Source organism: Drosophila busckii, chromosome X (assembly GCF_011750605.1).
Source record: "Drosophila busckii strain San Diego stock center, stock number 13000-0081.31 chromosome X, ASM1175060v1, whole genome shotgun sequence".
NCBI classification, from domain to species: domain Eukaryota; kingdom Metazoa; phylum Arthropoda; class Insecta; order Diptera; family Drosophilidae; genus Drosophila; species Drosophila busckii.
Genome location: NC_046608.1, coordinates 18,530,123 through 18,552,178, shown reverse-complemented (window position 1 = coordinate 18,552,178; position 22,056 = coordinate 18,530,123). Strand labels below are relative to the sequence as shown.

At 41.3% G+C, this 22,056-nt stretch overlaps 1 protein-coding gene, 1 long non-coding RNA gene and 1 other non-coding gene across 3 annotated transcripts; all 3 read right to left on the bottom strand.

Annotated features, from left to right (window-relative positions):
• Positions 1–2,664: 2,664 nt before the first annotated feature.
• LOC117134934 lies at positions 2,665–8,641 on the bottom strand. Its single transcript, XR_004458920.1, has 3 exons — positions 8,561–8,641; positions 2,953–3,117; positions 2,665–2,890 (listed from the first exon to the last, which is right to left on the bottom strand). It is a non-coding gene; the product is annotated as an uncharacterized LOC117134934 (long non-coding RNA).
• Trnag-ccc lies at positions 4,805–4,876 on the bottom strand. Its single transcript has one exon. It is a non-coding gene; the product is annotated as a tRNA-Gly (tRNA).
• A 960-nt stretch (positions 8,642–9,601) lies between the features above and the next one.
• On the bottom strand, positions 9,602–15,589 carry LOC108606795 (glycine-rich cell wall structural protein 1.0). The gene is given in 4 exon segments (XM_033294290.1): positions 9,602–10,131; positions 10,133–10,809; positions 13,879–14,064; positions 15,455–15,589. Coding segments are annotated over 4 exon segments (1,176 nt in total). The 5' UTR covers positions 15,534–15,589; the 3' UTR covers positions 9,602–9,897.
• Positions 15,590–22,056: the final 6,467 nt, after the last annotated feature.

The following is a 22,056-nucleotide window of genomic DNA, read 5'->3' as shown; positions in this document are numbered from 1 at the left end:
TTAAATGCAGCATTACAGTTTTACATCTTTTAATTTGTATTTTACTTTTAGCTTACAACTGAATGCGGCGGATCACTGCATCCTGTAGGACTACATCATGCAGGATATCATGCGGCGCCTGCCAAGCGTCTTCACAGTTGAACTGGTTCAACTGAGTCGCTGGAAAATCAAGCAACGCATAGATTTCGGTCTAGAGTCCTGGCCAGACTGGAGCCATCTGCACTAAGGACTACGACACCAGTTATCAGCGCCAATAGGCAGCGGCAACGATAGCTGCACGTCCTGCAAAGGATGTTGAAATAATTGTTATTATGTGTATGTATTTACTGTTTTATTCTCTTCTTGTTTACAACTTTAAATTCCAATTTTACTTTTAGTTTACAACGGAATGGGATTGATGCTGCATCCTTCCGCACTCGACCATGCAGCATATTAGCCGAAGCCTGCCAAGCGTTGGAAGCTGCCATCAAGTCTTCACCGCTGAGCGAGATCGCATGAAAAGCAAGGAACGCATAGAAGTTGATCCTGCATCCTGATGAGCTGCCGCAGCCATTTTGACTGAAAACTTCAATAGTTAAACGCTTAAAGCGCTGCTGAAACAATTCCTTTGATTTAAATATTTATACTTTTATTATTTCTAATGTATAATATTATATTAATATCAATAATAATATAGGTTTTATTAGCTATAGATATGTTTTCAATATTAGTTTAAAGGCTTAGCAGCAAAATTATTTACTATTAGAGCTATAACAATTGTTAATAAATAATATATTTATCTGCAACAAAAACAATTGATTTCTTATTAATGGTGCGGTTGGATTTGTTTCTTAAAATGCCTAGACAACGTGCCAGCAAGTTCGTTGCTTAAGTCTTTTTTTGTTTACATTTTGTATGGCCAAATTCCGTCGATTTTTAGCTCCTGATCCTCCATTATCCTGCCGATTTCAAAAGGACATGCATTTTTGAGCTCCTGGGCATCGGATCTATCGAACTGCATACCAGGATATCCAGGATTGCAAAAAAAATTTTCCGAAAAAATTTACAAGGGGTTAGTCGCAAAAAGTGGCCCAAAAACACAAAATGTCCTTTCTCGGAAACTACAAGGACTATAAGGATGTCCTTTGGTGTCAAAGTAGTGCTCATAAAGAGCTTTCAGAATATATAACTCAAAGGACGAAAGTCCTTACGTTAGCGGAACAAAAACGGTAATTTTGGATATTACAGAAAAACGTCTATATCTCCCGAATCCTTACCAGGATCAGGACGAAATTAGTGCCAAACGATTCTTTTTAAAAGGACTATCATCTGACCAAAGGACATCCATATAGTCCTTGTAGTTCCGAGGAAACAGGATTTGTGTTTTGGCACTTCATTCGCGCCCTGAGCGAAAATTCTAAGTTGGATTGGAGAATTTGATGGACCCCATATTTTTTGATGCAGATCGATGATCTCGTCCTGTGAGTCCGGTAACGGGGGTTGTTGGAAGAAGCGGCACTGATCCACTGCGAAGATATGGGCACTTTTTCCAGCACGTGGCTTGGGCTTGGGCGGCTTTGGTGGCGGCTTTTACGGCTAAAATGGAATGCGTTTGATTTGGATATTGAATATAAAAATGTGATATTTTAGGAGAAAGATAGCGGGATCGTGACAACAACCATGCCAGTACAAAAGCACCCTTTGCACCACGAAAAATATGCAGTGGCATACTTTAGAGGGGTTGCAAGCACTAAACGCTCTCATAAACAGAAAAGTGGCGCATATCTCCGGCCAGGATCAGGACGCAGTTCCAAAATTCCCGGTTTCCCGGACTCAACAGGACTGAGACTCTATCGATCTGCATCAAAAAAGGTATGGGGTCATCTAAAGCTCCTCAACTTAGATTTATTCAGCCTCAGGCGCGAATGAAGTGCCAAAAACACAAAGCCCTGTGTCCCCGGAACTACAAGGACTATCGGATTGTCCTCTTTTCGCAGGACGAATAGCCTTTAAAGAAGATCGTTGGCATAATTTCGTCCTGATCCTGGCAAAGGATTCGTGAGTTATAGCCTATTTTCTGTATACATAATACCGTTTTTCTCCGGCTCTGTGTAGATTTTCGTCCTTTGAGTGGTATATTCTGAAAGCTCCTCAAGGAGCACTACTTGGACACCAAAGGACATCCGTGTAGTCCTTGTAGTTGGAATAAAACGGGATTTTGTGTTTTTGGGCAACTTTTCGCTCGCCCTACGAAGCGCAAGAAATTTTTTTGTGCAATTTTGTTTATCCTGGTATGCAGTTCGATAGAGTCCATGCCCAGGAGCTCGAAAATGCATGTCCTTTTGAAATCGGCAGGATAATGGAGGATCAGGAGCTAAAAATCGACGGAATTTGGCCATACAAAATGTAAACAAAAAAAGACTTAAGCAACGAACTTGCTCAGGCATTTTAATAAACAAATCCAACCGCACCATTAATAAGAAATCAATTGTTTTTGTTGCAGATAAATATATTATTTATTAACAATTGTTGTTGTATTTCTAATAGTATATAATTTGCTGCTAATGCTTTAAACTAATATTGAAAACATATTTATATTTAAAATAAGTTTTGTTGATATTAATAATAATATACATTATACTTAATAGAAGTAAAAATATTTAAATAAAAGTAATTGTTTCAGCATCGCTTTAAGCAGGACAAGCAGCTCATGATGTCCTCCATCTCCAATACAGATAACTACTGCAGCTCATCAGTCTGCAGGATCAACTTCTATGCGTTCGTTGCTTTTCATGCGATCTCACTCAGCGGTGAGGACTTGATGGCAGCTTCCAACGCTTGGCAGGCTTCGGCTAATATGCTGCATGGTCGAGTGCGGAAGGATGCAGCATCAATCCCATTCCGTTGTAAACTAAAAGTAAAATTGGAATTTAAAGTTGTAAACAAGAAGAGAATAAAACAGTAAATACATACACATAATAACAATTATTTCAACATCCTTTGCAGGACGTGCAGCTATCGTTGCCGCTGCCTATTGGCGCTGATAACTGGTGTCGTAGTCCTTAGTCCAGATGGCAATCGATTGATGTGGCAGCCAGGAGTATATAAATACATGTGCTTATGTAGTTGGAAGGATATCTTGGGATCAGAAGGAAAAACATTACTAAAAGAACTTTGGTCAACAGATATAATTTTTGCTCTATTGTGCACCACTGTGCGGCTGCCAAAGCAATGAAATATAAGCAGGCGTTGTTAGAGAGCTCAACTCGAACTGCACAGCAGGATAAGAGCCTAACAGGATAACAGGACAAAGAGCAAGCGACTGTCCTTGTTTGTCAATGGTATCGGTGTCAAGCAGATGCAAGCGTTGGCCGACAGGAAACAAAAGGACATGGCCATGCATACGGCACTAAGCAGCGCAGCCCGCAGGGCGGCCGCGTTGACATTTAAATAAACTAAATGCCAGCACTTTGTTTATATTTCATTTCGAAAGGATAAGCTGCAGCTCACATAAATTTCAAATTGTATTTCCCCCCTCCACCTCCCAACTCACACAGTTGGCCACGCAAACAAATGTCAGTTAACGGCTTTCAGCTTTTAGTGTAAACTTTAGTTTAAATTATAGTAGTTATATAAATTCTGAAATGGAGCAGCAGCGTAATCAGCTGATAAGCAAACTGAAGCGCGAAATTGCGCTGATCAACACGCAGGATCTGCTGGCGAACGTCAGCTGCAAATGCTTTGAGAAGTGCGTCAAGCAGCCGCGCGACAATCTCAGCACCCAGGAGCAGCGCTGCATTGGCCTCTGCATGGATCGCTTCCTTGAATCCTATCGCGTCTGTGCTCATACCTACGCCCATCGCTTGCGGCGCGCCAGCTCAAGCTAAGGCGCTGTTGTCCTTAAAATCAAATACCAAATAAATTTGCTACACTTTGGATTTGCTTAGCTGTTTCATTTTTTGAGTTGAGCTGCCACTTAAAAATTAAATTGCAAAAACTGCAAAAAATGTTGAACTATATTTTAATATTTTACTGCATTTGTATTTTTTGAATATTTAAATACAAATGCAGTAAAAAATAAATACAAAATACCTACGAAGTAATTATTTAAGTTGAGCATAATTGTTAAATTATTTCATGCAGTCTTTCAATAATAATTAGTTGATAATGTTGTATGCGTGATAGCGCATTAATTCTTAATTTATGCCAATTATTATATAAAAGTTTGCTTTAAATACAAATAAAGGCTGCGCAAATGTTTTCAATTTAATGCAAGGCAAAGACAACATTTTAACGCAATAAATTGTTTAAAATAAGACAAAAGCTTTAAAAATATTGCATATGCGAATGAACAATTTAATTAAAAATTGTTAAGAAATAAGCTCGCAGTTTTAGCTCGCAAATTTGTTCTTTATCTAGAAATTTGCTCAATTTGTTCTTTATCTAGAAATTTGAGTAAATGCAAAAAGCATAGCAGCTGAACTTTAATTTGCTTATGCCGAAAATTCTTTCAAAATAGTAAGTCAATTATGCCCACTGTGCAGCAGCAGCAGCTCACTTGGCAGCAACTTAATTTACGCACTTTGTTTGCAGCAATTGATTTGCGTAATTAACAAAACAGAGCTGAGCTGAGCTCGCTCGCTCGCTGTTTATCTGCAACGCACAGCCAAATGCGAATGCTGCCGCCTTTTGTTGCATAAACTGCAAGGCAGACACACTGAGAGAATGTTTTGCAGCTGCGCTTTGGCCATTCGAGTCGAGTCGAGTCGAGTTAGTCGCTTGGATTGGCAGGCGATGATAAAAAGAACGCTCCGTTCGTCGTATTTGCGCCGGCCGGGAATCGAACCCGGATCTGCTGTTTGGGATACAACCATGCTGGCCAGTACACCACCGGCGCTGGCTGTTGCAATTAGGCCAAATGCAAGGATATACCGTTAGGCTGGCGCTGTTGCAACTTGACTTGGCTTGGCAACAGAAACAGTTTGCGGCTATCCTTGGGCAATGCAATCATTCAAAGCACGACACGACAACATCGATGCGACGTCATGTGTGGCTGGCCCCAGCAGCATATTTGGGGCAACTGAAGCGCAGCAGAGCCGAAGCGTAGGGTTGGGTTGGGTGGGGTTGTTGGGTGTTGTGAGTTGTGAGTTGCTCGGACTCGCTCGTTGCTTTTGGCTTGCGGTTGAATTAAGTTAAACAAAAGCAGACGGTAGCTGCTTTTTGCTTAGATTACGCATACGCCGCGTAGTCCAAGCAGCGTCGGCCGCTACACAAAAGCGCAAATGTAAATGGGCTGGGCTGGGCAGGGCTGGGCTGCTGCTGCTGCTTCAGACTGCGCTGCCTTTTTTTGCTTTTGCATATTAAATTGCAAATACCGAGAACTGACTTAAAGGGGAAGTTGCTGCCACAGCCATATGCCTATGTGTGCGTGTGTGTGTGTGTTTAGTTGAGGTGTGGCAGCTGTTGCAAGTGGAATTATTTTTTTTTTATTTTTGTGCTTGGCTTTTGTTTGAACTCAGGGCGCGCACGTAAATGAGGATTACGAACGATTCACAATTCATAAGTCAGTGACACGTTGGCGGTGTGAGGTGGGTGGGTGGGTCGTTCGGTGGGTTGGCTGAGTAGCTATTGAAGCAAGTATCGATTAATGTGCAGTAGGAAGTGCCGGGGCAACGATGTCAGCGCCGTTGTAAACTTTGCGTTCAATTAACAATTCAGATAAGCAGCTTTTATATATAGCGTATTATATATATATATCTATTATAGTCACAGCAAGCACAACTGTACGCCGCAGCTAAGGGCCTGCCTCGCTTTCATATATGACATGGCATATGCATTGTTTTCAAATGATTTGCGGTTCTAATTTTTCGCACACACACACACACACACACACATAGACAGACAGTAACTGAGACTTGCAGCTGCATAAAGTTATGCATTGTTGCCACACTTTGTCCTATGCTCATCGTTCATGTCGTCGTCGGCGTCGTCGTCTTTATTTTTGTGGCTTTTGTAGCGGACAAGCGCCCAAAACGTAGCGAAACTCAAAACTCAAGCAAGTTGCCCCAGCGCCTGGCTGGCAAACTATGCAGCAAGTAAAATGCCACCGCAAGAGCCGCATGCAAGCAATGACTATTGCTGCTCCTGCTCCTTTGGCTGCTTGTCCTGATCATTTTATGTTGCATAAGCTGAGGCGCCAGCCAAAAACAAAGCAAAAAGCGAACGAACGCTTCAGCCTCAGCAGCAATTCCAACTGCTTGCAAATTTATGCTCCAGCTCAAGTTTGAGTTGTGTGTGTGTGTGTGTGTCTCGTGTTTGCCACGCTCGACTGCTTGCCACAACAGCAGAGAGTCGAGCACAGGCTGCGGCTGCTTAAGCCTTTGGCGCTGCCACAATTGCCGCTGGCACCCATTGCCACTAAATTTTTAATTGCAACATGCCGCCGTGTTCCATGTCCATGTCCTCAGCTCCGAGCTCAGCTCACAGCTCGATTACCCAGCGAAGCAGACAGCGTGCTAAATAATTGAACCAATGCGCTCGCTATCAATTTCACACATTTATCAACTATACGATACACACACACACACACACACAGACGCATAAACGCTGCTGAGTTTATAATTTTGCATGCTGCTTTTGAGTGCATCAATTACGTTGCACAACTTTGTTGCAAGCAACTGAAAAGTTTGACTCACACACACACATAGACACACACACACATACGCATACTACGCCCAGCGTAAATGTTGACAAATTTTTACAACACAGCAAAAGTTGAGGTAAGTTGTGTACTAAAGCTAAAAGTTTTGCCATTCAAGATGCACATAGCAAACGCTACGCACACACAGAGAGAGAGAGAGAGTGTGAGAGAGTGTGAGAGAGAGTGCTAGGCATGCCTTTAAAAATAGCAACAATTGTTGCACCGCTCTCTCTGTATTTCAACTTTGTAAACGGGCCAAGCTACAAATGTCAACAGCCACTCGCTTCATAATCTGCCATTAAAATTGTTGAAATTTTTGTTTAAAAAGCAACAAACTTTTCGCCAAGAAAATTGCACTTTAAGCCACAAAATGTTGCAGACATTTGAAGCTTTGAAACGTACAAAAAATTCTTGAAAATCAAAAGCTACAAATTGTGCAAATATAAAAAATATTTTTGAGGCAATATTGAAGCTAAAATTGTTGAGTTCATTAGTTGCAAGTTGTTTGTCTATTAATCTATTAATTGTTAGTTGCTGAATTTCAAACCTAAAGACGTTTGTGCCTATGCCAAGCTATGAATTAAAATATATAAAAATTAATTGTAAATACAATATGCATAACTTATTTTGCTAAAATAGTTGCAATTATAAAATTGTCAAGCTGCAAACTTTTTGCTGCTGCTTTAAAAATTTAAAGCTGCAAATCAAATTGTAAATTGTTAGCAAATATTTGGCGCAATATAAAAAACAAAGTGCGACAAGGTTAACATTCTGGGCAAATGGAATGTGTTGTGGTTGCATTTGTTGTTTAGTGAGTGGAAATGCCAGCAGCAATTTTCTCATTTTCAGTTTTAATAACATGATCTGCACTCGGTCTGAGTTGAGTTGCATGCATGAGTTGCAGGCTTATCGATTATTTCTTTCTCTCTCTCTCGCTCTGTGCTGCTTCAAATTGGTAGCATCAAGTCGAGAGGAGTTTGGCAATTTTGACAATAAAAGTTGCAGTTTTAATTAAAAGCTGAAGAGCTTGAAGCTTGCAGCTTGCAGCTTCAGCTGCAGTCGCTGTGCATAAATGGAAATGCTCGTTTAAATGGCTGCTTGATAGCCTGACAATTTGACAACTTGACAACTTATTCTCTCAATACAATTACTGGGCCAAAGCAAAGCGCCAAGCGAGACAGAGACAGAGACGGAGAGGGAGACGGCGACGTAGTTTGGGCCCAAGGCAGAGTTTGCGTGCCAAACAATTTCGTTTTAGACACAATGGACAATGGGCAACTATGCTCGTTGTTCTCGTTGCTGTTGTTGTTGTGCAATAAAAAGCGTTACAACTTAATTAATTAAGTGCAAATGATAAAAATGGCCAAGCGGCACGAACTACTCGGACAGCGGCAGCAGCAGCAACAACGCGCGTCAACAAAAGAAAAAACTAATTAAGTTTTATGTGCAATTTGAGCGTAGCTGCAAAACTTTTGCACCAATGTGCACACACACACACATGTACGTGCCTGTCAACATGTGTGTGGCAAATCTGAATGCTGACATTTGCGGCAATTAATGAGCTCAAATGTCTTTAATTTGCGGCGAATTGAAGCGTGCCAAAAGCTATTGCCTACTTATGTGGGCCACTCACTGCCACCTCCTTGTGGCTCCCAATTGGGAGCATTGATCAAAGCGCAGGCAGGCGCCACTCTATGACGCTTGTTAACATGCGTTTGGCACATTGGCCAAATAAATCAGCGAAAAACCCAAACCAGCAACCAGCAACCAACAACAATTGCTGCTGCTGCTGCTGCTGCTGCAACTAAAATTATGTGCGGCCAAACAAAACTTGTGGTGCATTAAATATTTGCTGCGCAAAATTAAATTGCAAGTACTTACAGCGTAGTCGGTGTCCCCAGCAACATAAAGCGGCAGCGCGTTCAGCTAATTGGATTAACAGCTGCTGCCTGTAAATAAATTTGATCGACTGTTAGTGTGTGCGTGTGCGTGTGTGTTTATCAAAAAGAAATTCTGGCTAATGCTTGCTGCTGTTGAAAATTGATGTGCGGCTGCTGCACGAGCGCGCAATATCAATAAAAGTAAAGCCCGACGCGACGCGTCGTCGGGAAACATAAAAACGTTGCGTATACGCAACTGTCGCAACTGAAAGCCGCTTAAAGAAATAAAAAGCCAAGCGAGAGCGGCAGACACTCAATGCTAATGCGACTTGAAAAGTCAGCGACATGACTGAAATGCCTGCGCGACTGCTCGACTGTTGCTGTTGTTGTTGTTGTTGCTGTTGGCATTTCATTGTTGTTCTAATCCGCCGTGTGGCGTGTGGCATACCAAAGTGTGGCATGCCACGCCCACAGCTACGCTTTAGACATGTTGATAATGTGTGTGTGTGAGAGCGAGAGCGACTCGCTTGTTGTTGTTGTTGTCGTACTTAGTTCTGAGCACTGAGTGCTGCTTAAATATGAAAAACTAACTCGTTGCCTGGCGCTTCACATTTTCCTGCACTTGACACTAAATTCACTTTGGCCAAGTAGCTGCTCCTGCTGCACTTGAGCTGCACTTTCGCTCGTTCGCTCGCCAGCCACTAGCACTCAATGTTGCACACACACACACACACACACGAGTGCAGGTATAATGTGTGTGCAGTTGCTAGCGCATATTTATTTTATTACTTAAATAAATTACAAAACTGCTAGTCGGTTAACCAAAGCCAAAAGGGCCAACACACACACGCACACACACACACACACACATGCATTGCCTGCTTAGCTCTAGCGCATTTGTATTTGTCTGGCAACAATTTAAGCTGCCACACTTAAGTCTAAAGCGCAACTAGTTTAATTTTTATTTTGAAACTTACCACTTACCCTTTTTTTTTGCTTTTGTTTATAACAATTACAATAAATAAATGCGTACACTTTGCTATTGTAGACAGGGCTCAATGCTTATGTTTTATATTTTCTCAATTCTCAACTATGTACAAATTAAATTGCATTTCAAATTACACACACACACACACACATACACACATATATATGTGCATGTGTATATATGCATGGCTGCTATTGTTATAATCATAGTATATAGTTTAGCTTATGTCTGTCATATTTTGTTCTGCTCGCTACGATTGAAAACCCTCCGAAATTTGATTACGAGTTATGTATGTTGATTTGATTTGATTTAAAAGCTATATATAGCTATATATAGTTGAAAAAAAAAGTTTATTTGCCATATTGCTGAGTTGGGTAGCTCTTGGCGCCGCCATTCGAGTTGTAGTTGTCGTTGCTGTTGCCACCACGCGCCGACGGATTCTCGCTGAAGAGTCCACCAAAGTTCTTCGAGTTGAAGATTTCGCTCAAGCTGCCGCCGCCGCCGCCAGCAGCAGCGTTGCCGCCACCGCCGCCGCCAGAGAGCAAACTGCCCAAGAAGCTGCTGGCGCTGCTGCCACCGCCGGCACCCACCAGCGCCGCCGCCGCCGCCAGAGAGCAAACCACCAAGCAGACTGCCAATGCCGCTAGAAGAGCCGCCACCGCCACCGCCACCGCCGCCGCCGCCTCCACCCGAGCTGTAACCACCGCTGGGCTGATAGGGCTGCTGGGCAGCACCACCGCCGCCGCCGCCACCATTTGCACCACCGCCTTGCAGCTGCTTGGCAATCTGTCCAGCAATAATGCCGCTTACCGCTTGGCTCACCGCTGGATTGGAGAAGAAGTTGGAGAAGAAGCCGCCGCCCTGCTTGTCCTTTGGCTTCTGTGCACCGCCGCCGCCGCCGCCGCCATTTTCATAGCCAGGCGCAGGCGGCGTGTAGCCAGGCTGCGGCTGATAGCCACCGGGATAGCCACCAGGAGCGGGTTGATAGCCGCCTGGAGCGGGTTGATAGCCGCCTGGCGCCGGCTGATAGCCGCCAGCTGGAGGAGCATAGCCACCGTAGGGATTATAGGCTGGAGCACCACCGCCGCCGTTGTTTGTTGGAAGTGAGGGATAGAGAGAATGACCGCCAGCCGAGAAGCCACCACCATATCCACCAGCAGCGCCGTTGCCGCCACCGCCACCAGCACCATAAGCACCGCCAGCCGCCGCATCCGGCAGCGGAGCGCTGGGCGCGTTCGAGTTGTGCGTATCGCTGTGGCTCACTTGGGAGCAGGAGCGGAGCAGGATGCAGTGCAGCAGGCGAATGATTCATTAGCGAAGCATTGGGTGTTAGCCACAAAACGAAAATAAAGCGCATAAAGAAAATAATAAGAACAAAATGGGCAAAAACAGAAAACAAAAAGTTAATGGCTAATGGCTAACGGTTAAAAGTTAAGTTGAAAGCATAAGCGGCTTAAAAACTTCAACTTGGTTATGTATGAAAATTGTGTGTGGAGTGTGTCGAGGGGGAGTTTAGTTTAGTTTAGTTAGTTAGTAGTTAATGCTTAGCTTAGTTTTTGTATTTTTGCTTTTGATTAGCTGTTTGCCTAACGTTAACGCTACAATCGTTTATCGATTTATCGATACTTTCTTTTTAAATGCTACCATAACTTTGAGTTTGATTTTCGTTTTTTTAAGAATTCTTTACGCTTAATTTTTTATAAGTCTTCACTGCCGTATCGCCCCTTAGTAAATGTAAAAGTATACAAGTTAATTAATTATATATCGATATATATCGATGACTAAATGCGCGCCATGCTATGTACAAAATTTTGTTTGCATTACGTATATTTCGATATTTCAATTTGATTAGTTGGGGGCATGCAGTTTGAAATTTTTCGTTATAAATGCTTAGCAAGGGATAAGTTCAAAAAATTATTTAAACACACACACGTCTATATAATGTGTATGTGTATGCGTCTACAGTATGTAGTGTAAGTACATTTATTTAACATTAAATGCTTTGTTTAGTTGCTGCTTTAATACTGTTCATCTGCTCAGCTTTTGTTGTTGTTGTTGTTGTTGTTGGGCTACGAATTGCAAATGGAAAATAAACTGAATTTGTTGTTATTATTTTTGGTTTTGCTGCCTTCAAGTAAATAAAAGTTTAAACGGACGGCATATAAATATAAATCTTTTGTTTTGTCAAAAGCAATTGAAATTTTTTTTGATATTGTTTTATAATTTAGTGCTCTTGTTATTTTCACTTGCGTTAAATTAAATATTGAGTAGTTTGATTTGTTTTGCAAATTATTGCACATACGCCCTGTTGCTTTTGATTTGAATTTTCAGCATTTTTTGTTGTTTCTCTCGCTCTCTACTTTGTATAAATTTTGACACTTTTGGCTTTTCCCATATATATGTTGCATATATATTTTATTAAATGTGTTGTGTGTAGTTTTGAAATAAGAAATTGCTAATGTATAAATTTTGCATTACTTTGTATTAAATTGAAATCAAAAAAGGTTTTGCTAGCTACAAAAAAATTGAAAAAAATTACAAAGAGTTTAGCAGCAGCAGCAGCAGCAACGCGACCGCAAAAATGCGTTGGGGCAGCAACAAATATAATTAACAGCAACATCAAAGTTGCCTCAAATTGCCTTTGCATATGTATGCGTGTGCGTGTGTGTGTGTGTGTGTGAGGCTGACAAAAGAACTGACAGCAATTTGTTGTTGAGTTTGGGCTTTGGCTTTGGCTTTGGCCTAAGTCCAAAATTAAATTCCAATTTAATTGAGCTGCAAAGTGCCTGCAGGCGTGTGAGTGAGATAGCAATAGCTAACAGTTTAGACCACACACACACACACACACATAGAGAAGGGGGTGTGCATAAAAGCATTCTTTGCACAATATTAAATTGAAATTACGTATACGCCGCCATGTATGCGGCATGTAAAAGAATAAATTGCAAATTGTTGCTGTTGCTGCTGCTGCTGCTGCTGCTTGAATTGAGAAACTAAAATGAGCAACTTAAGTAAGAGTAAAGTGCATTGGACGCGGCGTCGCCGCTGCAGTGCATCCATCTGATTACGTGCGGCTGAGCAGCACAAGCGCCAGCGCAAGTAGAGCGCAGCTCAGGGTCGAGCCGCGCGCCCGACGCGCCGCCGAGGGATGCGATTGGGTCTGGCGGTTGTAGGGATTCTGCTGATTCTGGTTCTGGTACTGGGGCGGCGGCTTGTTGTACATGTTGGCATTTGACGAATGATGTGTGGCATAGCCCTGATAGTTGCTGCCGTAGGGGGCGAGGCCGCCGCCGCCGCCGCCGAGGATGCCAATGCTGGAGCTGGGCATGTTGACGCCTGGGCCGGCGATGCCGCCGCCTGGGGGGCCGCCGGTGCCGCTGGGTCCGCCGCCGAACGGCAGCTGGCCGAACACAAATGGCGGATTGTAGGGGTTCACCGGCTGTAGGCCATGCATGGGATAGCCGGGATTGAGGACGCTACCTGGATGATTGGGTTGGGGAAACTGTTGAAACGAGGGCGCCGAGGTGGGTGAGTTGTATGGAAAGATGGGCATGTTGGGTATGATGGGCATGTGGTGCTTGGCCCCGAACACGTAGTGCGCATCAACGCCGGTGGCAGAGGCGCCGGCAGCGCTGCTCAAGCTGCTGTCACCATTGTTGGGATTTAGACTTGAGCCGGCAGCGCCGCCGCCGCCGCCCATTTGGCCGCCACCATTTTGTTGGTGTTGTTGGCCATAGACGCCACCATGTTGCTGCTGATTGTTGTTGTTGTTGTTGTTATGATTGTTATTGTTGTTAAGCGGCTGCTGCTGATGATTGTTGTTGTTATTTAAATTGTTATTGTTGTTGTTGTTGTTGTAGTAACTTAAAGTGTTGAGCGTGGGATTCGAAGCGGCAGGTGCAAAAATATTATTCTCCGCACCTGTGTTCAAGCTCGATCCTGATTGAAGTTGCATGTTAGACAGAGACAGCAAATGAGCGCAATTAGTTAGTTAATACTTATAGCTATATGCAGGTGTATGCATGTGTATGCATGTGTGTGTGTGTGTGTGTCTGTGTGTGTGTGTAAAGTTTATAGCAATGAGGCGATTTGATGAGCGAGTGCGCGCGCTTAACTTAAAAATTCACAAACTTAAAATTCATTGCATACATTTGCGCATGCACGTATGTGTGTGTGTGTATGTGTGTGTATGTGTGTGTTAAATACATTTTTCGTTATGCCTTTTAGCTGCCATAGGCGCCGATCTTGTTTGCCAAACCCAAAAGCCCAAGCATTCAAATAATAAATGAAGTCGTTTCTCGTTGTTTTGGCTTGAAAATTAAAATAAATACCTGACGGATTAACTGACGGCGCAGCGGGATTAGCCTGATTGTTGCTGCCGCCGCCGCTCTTGCGCTTGCAGGTCGGATAACTGCCGCAGTCCTTGCCATCGCGCTGATTGTAGCTGCACGAGTCGCTGGTGATGACGCACTCCTCGCTGGGCAGGCAGCCAATGTCGCCGCACCCACGTCCGTACTCTTTACGATAGTTCGATAGTTCGATAGGTATTTTTGTTTGTTTGTTTTTGTGTGTTGTTGGGGTTTTCAAAAATAAAATATAAATAAAAGCAAAATAAATTAAAAGTCAAGACGAATGTGTTTTGACGTTCGTAATAATTTGAATATTGATGGCAGTATGAATGGAATGAACGCATGATAGTTTTTTTTTCTTTACTTATACTTAGTTAGAATAGAGTTAGTAGAAGAGAGCTAGTTATAGTAGTAGAGCCTAGAGTTTTAAATTGGAAGGCAGTTGGCAGCAAGCTTGAATATTAATTTATTTCATTGTTTTGCATTTGTGAATAAAAATTAACAATAATTCATAATAATGCAGCAATTATTTTTATACATAATAAATTCAATTGTTTAGCAACAGTTTAAAGCACAGAAGTTTAATTTTCCTAATTATATTTCTACTTAGTTTGAAACATAAAAATTAAAGTCAAATCAAAATGTTTACTTTATATATTAAAATATATAAATCTTTTATACATATATTTGTTGTATTGCCAAAAGGCTTGAAAATCTAATTTCTTTGGTTTAAACTTATTATTTATTTATATATTTTATATATTTATCATATTTAAAAATATTGCTATATTTAATTAACAGCAAATTCGTTAAGCTTTAAGCGCTTTAAATATAAAAAAAATAATAAAAATATATGTTAATATGTTAATGCTTACTAATAAATCAAATGCTTCAAAAAGTAATTTAATAATATAAAAAATATATTAATACATTTAAATATGCAAAATAGCAAGTCAAATTTATTTTGAAAATATTTTTAAATAATTAAATGCATATTTTCAGCAATAACAATTTTTATTTACTTTAAATTTTGCACTAATTGAAATCAAGTTTAATTTGTCTAAGCTTTAAATATATTAAAACTGAGGATAGCAAGTCAAGCTAATTTTGAAAATATTTATAAATATTTAAAGAATTTTATTTACTTTAAAATTTGAACTAATCGTTTAAGTTGTCTAAGCTATAAACATTTAAACCTATTTTTTAAATATGGAAAAAAGCTTTAAGACATTTTAATGTTGAATTGAACTTTAACAAAAAATAATGAACTATAGCAATGAAATGTTTCGCTGCAAGCCGCAGCTTGAACTGATTGGCAAACTCAAGTGTAACATTTCGCGTTTGAAAGTTGAAATCCTTCGAGCTTGCTGCCAAGTGTAGTTAACGTCTTAAGGGAAACGCAGTGGGATTTGTAAACTTGACAGCGTTAGCAATAAATAAATCTATGCTAGAAACGTATAGAGAGTGGGGAGAGGGGCTGGGGCATGGATAGTTGGTGGGTTGCTGGGCTGATTGGGTCGATTGGGTTGCATGCGTTTGCTATATTACGTATACGTACTGGAGTAGGCATCCACATGGCTCAGCTGCAATAGTGCGCCAAGCACTAGCAGCACTGCTGTAAGGCGTGCCACGCCCATTAGACAATATTACTTATTATGACGATGATGTTGCTGCTGCGCTCCTTTGGCTGCTGCTGCAAAGAGAAGAAAACAAATGTGAGCAACTGTTCGTTTGGCTGATTTACGTTTGGATGTGGCATAAACATGTCTGCTTATTATTTATACGCTGCGCAACTTGAAGCAACAGAGAGAGAGAGAGAGAGAGCGAGAGAGAGAGCGAGACTCGAGCCAAGTTTATTTATCACTTCGACAGCTGCTGGGGCTCAAGTTCATTGCGGTTTTGGTTGCGTCAGAGTCTTCAGACTTGAGTCCAGCTGGCGTCGCATTTGTTTGGGTGGGCGTGGCAAAAATTTACGCTTCATTAAGCTTTTGAGCATAAACTTTTATTTTTATTGCAACTTTAGCCAATTCATGCGGCAACATGTGGCGGCTTCAAATTCGACACTCGACGCGCTTTTTACAATTTTCGTTGATGACGCAACAATTTTGAAAAGGAAATTAATATTCAAATATTTGTGCTTTTGATTAATTTGTAGCAGGAAATGAAAAGTGAAAAACGCTTAAGGCGACGACGCAGCTTTTTGACTTTAACTGTTGCAGCCACAAAATGAAGAAGAAGCAGCAGCAGCAGCAGATAGCTGACACTGAAAAGTGTTTTGTTTGCTTTTTGTTTTTTTTTTTTTGGTTTGGCGTTTTTTGGTTTTTGGCTTGACGGGCTAACAGCAACAAAAAAAAGTAGCGCCACCCACTGGGCACCCACTGGAGCTGCTGTCCGTCGCTGCTGCTGTTGTTGGGCCGCTGTCCCGGCCGACGGAAGCCAAAAGTGGAAATGCATGATAAATGACACGCGGCTTTGCTTCTGCTTTTTTTCTCTGCTGCTGCCGCTTTCTTCTTCATTCGTTCGTTCGTTCGTTTGTTCGGCTTTCCCATCCCGCGGGACTCGCGCTGACTGCAACAATTTTTATTTTTAGCTACACACGGAACATGAACACAAAAATTGTGAAACGATGACGTCGTAAATGTTTTGTTGCAACATTTCTTGTTTTTCTTTACAGCTTTGTTTCCCTCCCTCCCCCTCCCCCTCCATGCCCCTTGTGCAGTCAAAGAATCACACAAGAATAAAAACAGCAAAGCAAACTGTCCGCGAAACGGAAGCTCAACTAAAACAACTGCAACTGCTAGCGAGGCAACGAGTCAGAGTCGGAGTCGGAGTCAGAGTCAGCACCAGGACATGCCACAACACACAGGATCAGAGCGCCACAAACTTTATGCGGCCAGCGCAAAGTCAGCAATGAGCTGCTCGCTGTCACGCAAACTTAGCGCAAGTCAAAATCAAAATCAAAATGAAATCAAATCAAAGCTGCGTGACTTTTGATTTCCACATTGAAAAGCAGCAGCCAAATATTTATTTCAACTCAATATAATTAATTATTAGTGTAAGTCACATTTTTTGTTAATAATTCAATTGATTTAATGCATGAAATTTGAAAATCATTTTTATCATTTACATGTATGTAAATGAAATGAAATAATGAAAAATAGTTGTGCGCTTTACTTTTGTATTTAATAAACATTTAATTAAAATGCGTATAACTTTTGCATTTAATTGCATTTAAATCAAATTGTTAATATTAGTATTTTTGTTCAATGCACGTTTTCAACTTTTATTAAAGAATGAGTTTAATTTTTTTAGCATAAATTTGAAATAAGAATTATTTTATAAATAAATTGCAACTTATGCTGTTTTAATTTCAACAAAAAATAAAAGCGCAAAGTTTTATATATTTATAATAAGTTTGAGTTAAGATTTACTTGCTGCTTGCTATAAACAAATTGAAATTTATTGATTAATACCAACAAATTGTATTTGAAAAGTTTTGAAAATTACGTTGCCTGTTTTTAAACAAAGCTTAGCGGCTTTTACTAAAGTCTATCGCTTTTTAGTTGTTTTCGTATAAGAGCAACTATACAATAAAAAAGTCCATGCAGCTTATAGTTTGCTACCTATATAGTGGCAAGTGCTCAAATGCTCTTCAGTTTCGAGTGTAGAGCGCACTTGACGTCAACAGCAGCAAACTGTGGCGCGCTCTGTGGTTCGCGAGGCATAAACCGAAAATTCACACTTGGTTACTTCCTTCATGACTTTGGATATTATTGTGGTTTATGTTAGTGCTGTCACTTGGCCCTTGGCGAAGCGCCTCAGGCTCGACACGCCCCCCACCCCACGCCCCACGCCCAACAAACATCAACGCGAGCGCATGTTGGGACTTGCCGCTGTGTGATGTATGACTGCATGAAATGCGATATATTCATGTTAAATTATTTAAAAAAAAAAAAAAGTGAGCGAACAAGCAGCGAAAGAAGAAGCAGAAGCAGAGCAGCAAGCACAAGAACATGCAAGTTGATAATGAAAACGCGCAAGCAAACAGCAAGCACCTCATAAGGCAGCGATTTACAGAAAGAGACAAAAAATAAAACAAATAAACTTTGCAGCCAGCAGCGCAGCCAGCAGAGCAGCGCAGAGCAGAGCAACTTGCAATTGGCAGCTGGAGTTGCAATTGAGCAAACAATTAAAAGTTCTGTGCACTGTGACAGCGTTTTTACAGTTAATTGCACAATGAACTTTTGCGCTCTCCCAAGAGAGCGGGAGAGCGAGAGCGAAAGCGAGCGCAAGCTGCCAAACATTTATAAAATATTCATTTAAAATAGACAACGTTGCTTTAAATTTATAGTTTGCACTTTTTACTCAACGTCAAACTTTTTACTACAGCGTCTAATTTAAGCGACTGCAGCCGCCTTTGCTGCCTTTGTGATTAGCAAATGTCGCTGATTTTTTCAAACGCGCGCTGGGGCGCAGCAACAAAATTTTGACTTATTAAATTCCAGTCTGTAAAAGCGAGAATGTCAATTCGTGGCAAGTCGCCCCAGGCGCACATTCCTGTTGCAACAAAAAATAATAAAAAAGCAACAACAACGCAGCACAAAATCTGCACGAAAAAAAAAATATGAAGAAAATCTTTGTAAGGCAGTTAATTAAAAACTTCAGCAGCAGCAGCAACAATGGAGCATGTGTCCATGAGTGTGTGTGTGTGTGTGTGTGTGTGAAAGCAACTACAGTTAAAATCCATAATTAAAATTTCACATTATACACTTTTGTAATTAAACCAAGCACAAGACTTTGCTGCCTTTAATAATAAAAGAACATTGGCTGGCTACTGAAATTGGGCAGTGGACAGTGGCTAAAGAAACTTTTCTGGCTAGCCAATAATAAATGCACAAAGGAATTAAGTAGTTTTCAAGCTAATTAACAGCAATTAAAAATAGTTTTTTGAGACAGTCGCTGCTGTCTAGACTTATTGACAGCTTAGTTAGTCTTTATGCAACTTACTTGTTCATAATAAACATTTGCAATTATTGGCATTATTTATAATTATTTTGCCGACACTTGTTCACTGCACAAAACAACAAACACAACTGGCTATTTGCTATTTTCACTGTCAGCCCACGTGCTGAGCAGAGCAGCGCTGCTTTCGTTCACTGCTTGCGCTCGATCGCTCTTCGCTGCTGCTGCTACTGAACTGAGAGCGTCGCTGTTTTGCATCGTACGGTGCTTTGCTTTGTTTTTGCTTTGACTGCAGCTGAACAGACACACAGTAGGCTTAGTAGCTCTTTATAGAACTTTATAATAAACATTTAGCAATTGAATGTACATATGTAATTGGCATTATTTATAATTATTATGTTCATTGGCTGTTTAACTCACAACACTTTAAACACAACTAAATGGCCGGCCTACGTGACCTACACTTGCTTTTTTCACCGCCAGCCTCACACACATTAATCCACAGTGCAGGCACAAAAGGTGAGAGCGCAAGCCTCGCAGAGAGCGTGAGCTCTTGCTTGTGCTAGAACATATCAGCCCACGTGCTGCTAGCTAGCGAGAGAGTGCAGCGCTGCTTTCGTTCACTGCTTGCGTTGGATCGCTCTTCGCTGCTGCTGCTGCGACTGAACTGAGAGCGTCGCTGCTTTGCACGTACGGGGCTTTATTTTTACTTTAACTGTAGCTGAACAGACACACAGTAGGCTTAGTAGCTCTAGCGAGAGAGCAGCGCTGCTTTCGTTGACTGCTTGCGTTGGATCGCTCTTCGCTGCTGCTGAACGAGAGCATCGCTGCTTTGCAGCGTACGGTGCTTTGCTTTGTTTTTGCTTTGAATGCAGCTGGACAGACACTTAGTAAGCTTAGTAACGCTTTATAGAACTTTATAATGCATAATTAACATTTGCAATTCCATGTATTGGCATTATTTAAAATGAAGCTTAGTTACTCTTTATAGCACTCACTTGTTCATAATGCAGAATAAACATTTGCAATTGAAAGATATCTAAATAAATGAATTTATAATTAATATGCCGGCACTTGCTCACTGCTTATTTAACTCACAACGATTCAAATACAACTGGCCGGCCTACGTGACCTACGCTTGGTTTTTTTTACTGCCAGCCGCACACACTTTGATCCACAGTGCAAGCACAAAAGGTGAGAGCGCAAGCCTCGCAGAGAGCGTAAGCGGCAGTCAATGCTTGTGCTAGAACATATCACCCCACGTGCTGCTAGCTAGCGAGAGAGTGCAGCGCTGCTTTCGTTCATTGCTTGCGCTCGATCGCTCTTCGCTGCTACTGCGACTGAATTGAAAGCGTCGCTACTTTGCATCGTACGGTGCTTTGCTTATCTCTTTTGACTGCCAGCGGACAGACTCTAAGCGTGGGAACTAAACTGTCTTAGCTAAGCGAAAACTTCTGATTTAAGCAAAATTATGTTCGCAGCATCGAATATTAAATTTCTATAATTGAATACAATGTTCTACTTTGTAGAATAAATTAATTATTGAATAGCTTAATAATAATGTATAAAAATGCAATAATATTCCTTTTGCTTTAAATTTGATATTTATGAATTAAAGTAAGCCAAGCCACAAGCAATCGAAATAAATAACCAACTACTTTAAACATATTTCACATATTCGAGCGCAACTATTTTTTGTTTATTTGTAAAGTTGCATTCAATGGGCAATCAACAAAATTGCCCCGCCTCACTTAATTTAATTGATTAACTATACAAATTTCAATGCGACCACAACGCTATTGAATTGTTTATCAGGAGCTTTTGAAACGGCAGCGTCTTCAGTTTGAGGCAAATAATATTTATATAGCTTAGCATTTGACAATAAATTAAATGCGATAATAAATCAAATCGATGGAGACGGCGGCGCGTGTTAAACTAAAATTTGCAAATTTGCATTTATTGTTATTGTTATTGGCAACGAAATGCGTTTGGGCAATTGAGCGTATGCGTGATTTTAATGCTGATGCAATTAAATACAAAAATAAATATCAGTGGGCGCCGCCAGAGGGCGCTTGATTAAATGCAACTAACATAATGTTGAGGCGTTGCTTGCCGCTGCTTTGTTTGCTAACAAAAGAAAGCGAATGATGAATCGTCGCAGCCGCTTTCATTAAAAGCGTGAGAGCTGCAACATGTGCGTGCCCCACAGGACAGACAGACAGGCAGACAGACATGACACCTGCCCCCACACGCAGCAGCCGCTGCTTGTTGCAAGCTTGAATGATTGATCTGCCTCATTTTGTTGTCGTCGTCGTCGTCGTCAGAGTTTTCAAACTACAATTGATTTATGTTTAGCAACAATAACAACAACAAAAGCGTTGAGAGCGCAGCAGCGCAGCGCATTTATTTATTTAATATTTGTTGCTAAATATATTTGTTTGCCTGCAGGCCGCAAAATGTTTTGGACTGTTGCACTGGCGTTGCGGTAATTGTGGCCGAAACTTGTTTGTGCCGCATTCCATTTCGAGCATGAAAATGATATAAGCAGTTGCTTTAATTGAGTTTCGGTGTGTGTGTGTGTGCCAGTGTGTGTGTGTGGCATATGCAACTTTTTCAGTTCATAAAGACTTTATTAGTAAATAAAATGCCATAAAATATAAACAAGCTAACGACAGGCTGAGACCTCAACGACTGCTCCTTGCCATTGTCCAACAATAGAGAATTCACTTCTGTAGTTTGTCGTTGGCAGCTGAGCAGAGGCTAAGCTCCACCCACCGCCCGCTCGCTCGCTCTTTAGCTTGCTCAACATTATGCAAATCGCAAAGGCAGCAGCTGCTGCTTCTGCTGTTGCTGCCACTAAGGATGCCAATACACTTGCATCCGCTTTAAGTGGATTACAACGGCTGAGACTGCAGCTCACTGAGCGAAGGCGGCGGCGACGGCAACTTGTTGTTCAATATGTGGGCGTGGCAGGAGGTGTTAAGTGGCGGGTTCGTTGGCTGCTTGACAGCAATTTATAGATTTTTTTTTTCTAATGCCAACGTTGCGTATGCGTAATGCCAACACCATCAATTAGTTTCACAACTCTGCGGGTCACCATAATTTTCAACTCCCACTCCCACTCGAAAAAAAAGCAAAAAACTTTTGCTCAACTGCAATTTCAACTTTTTACTCGCTCTCGCTTTTTATTTTCGCTCG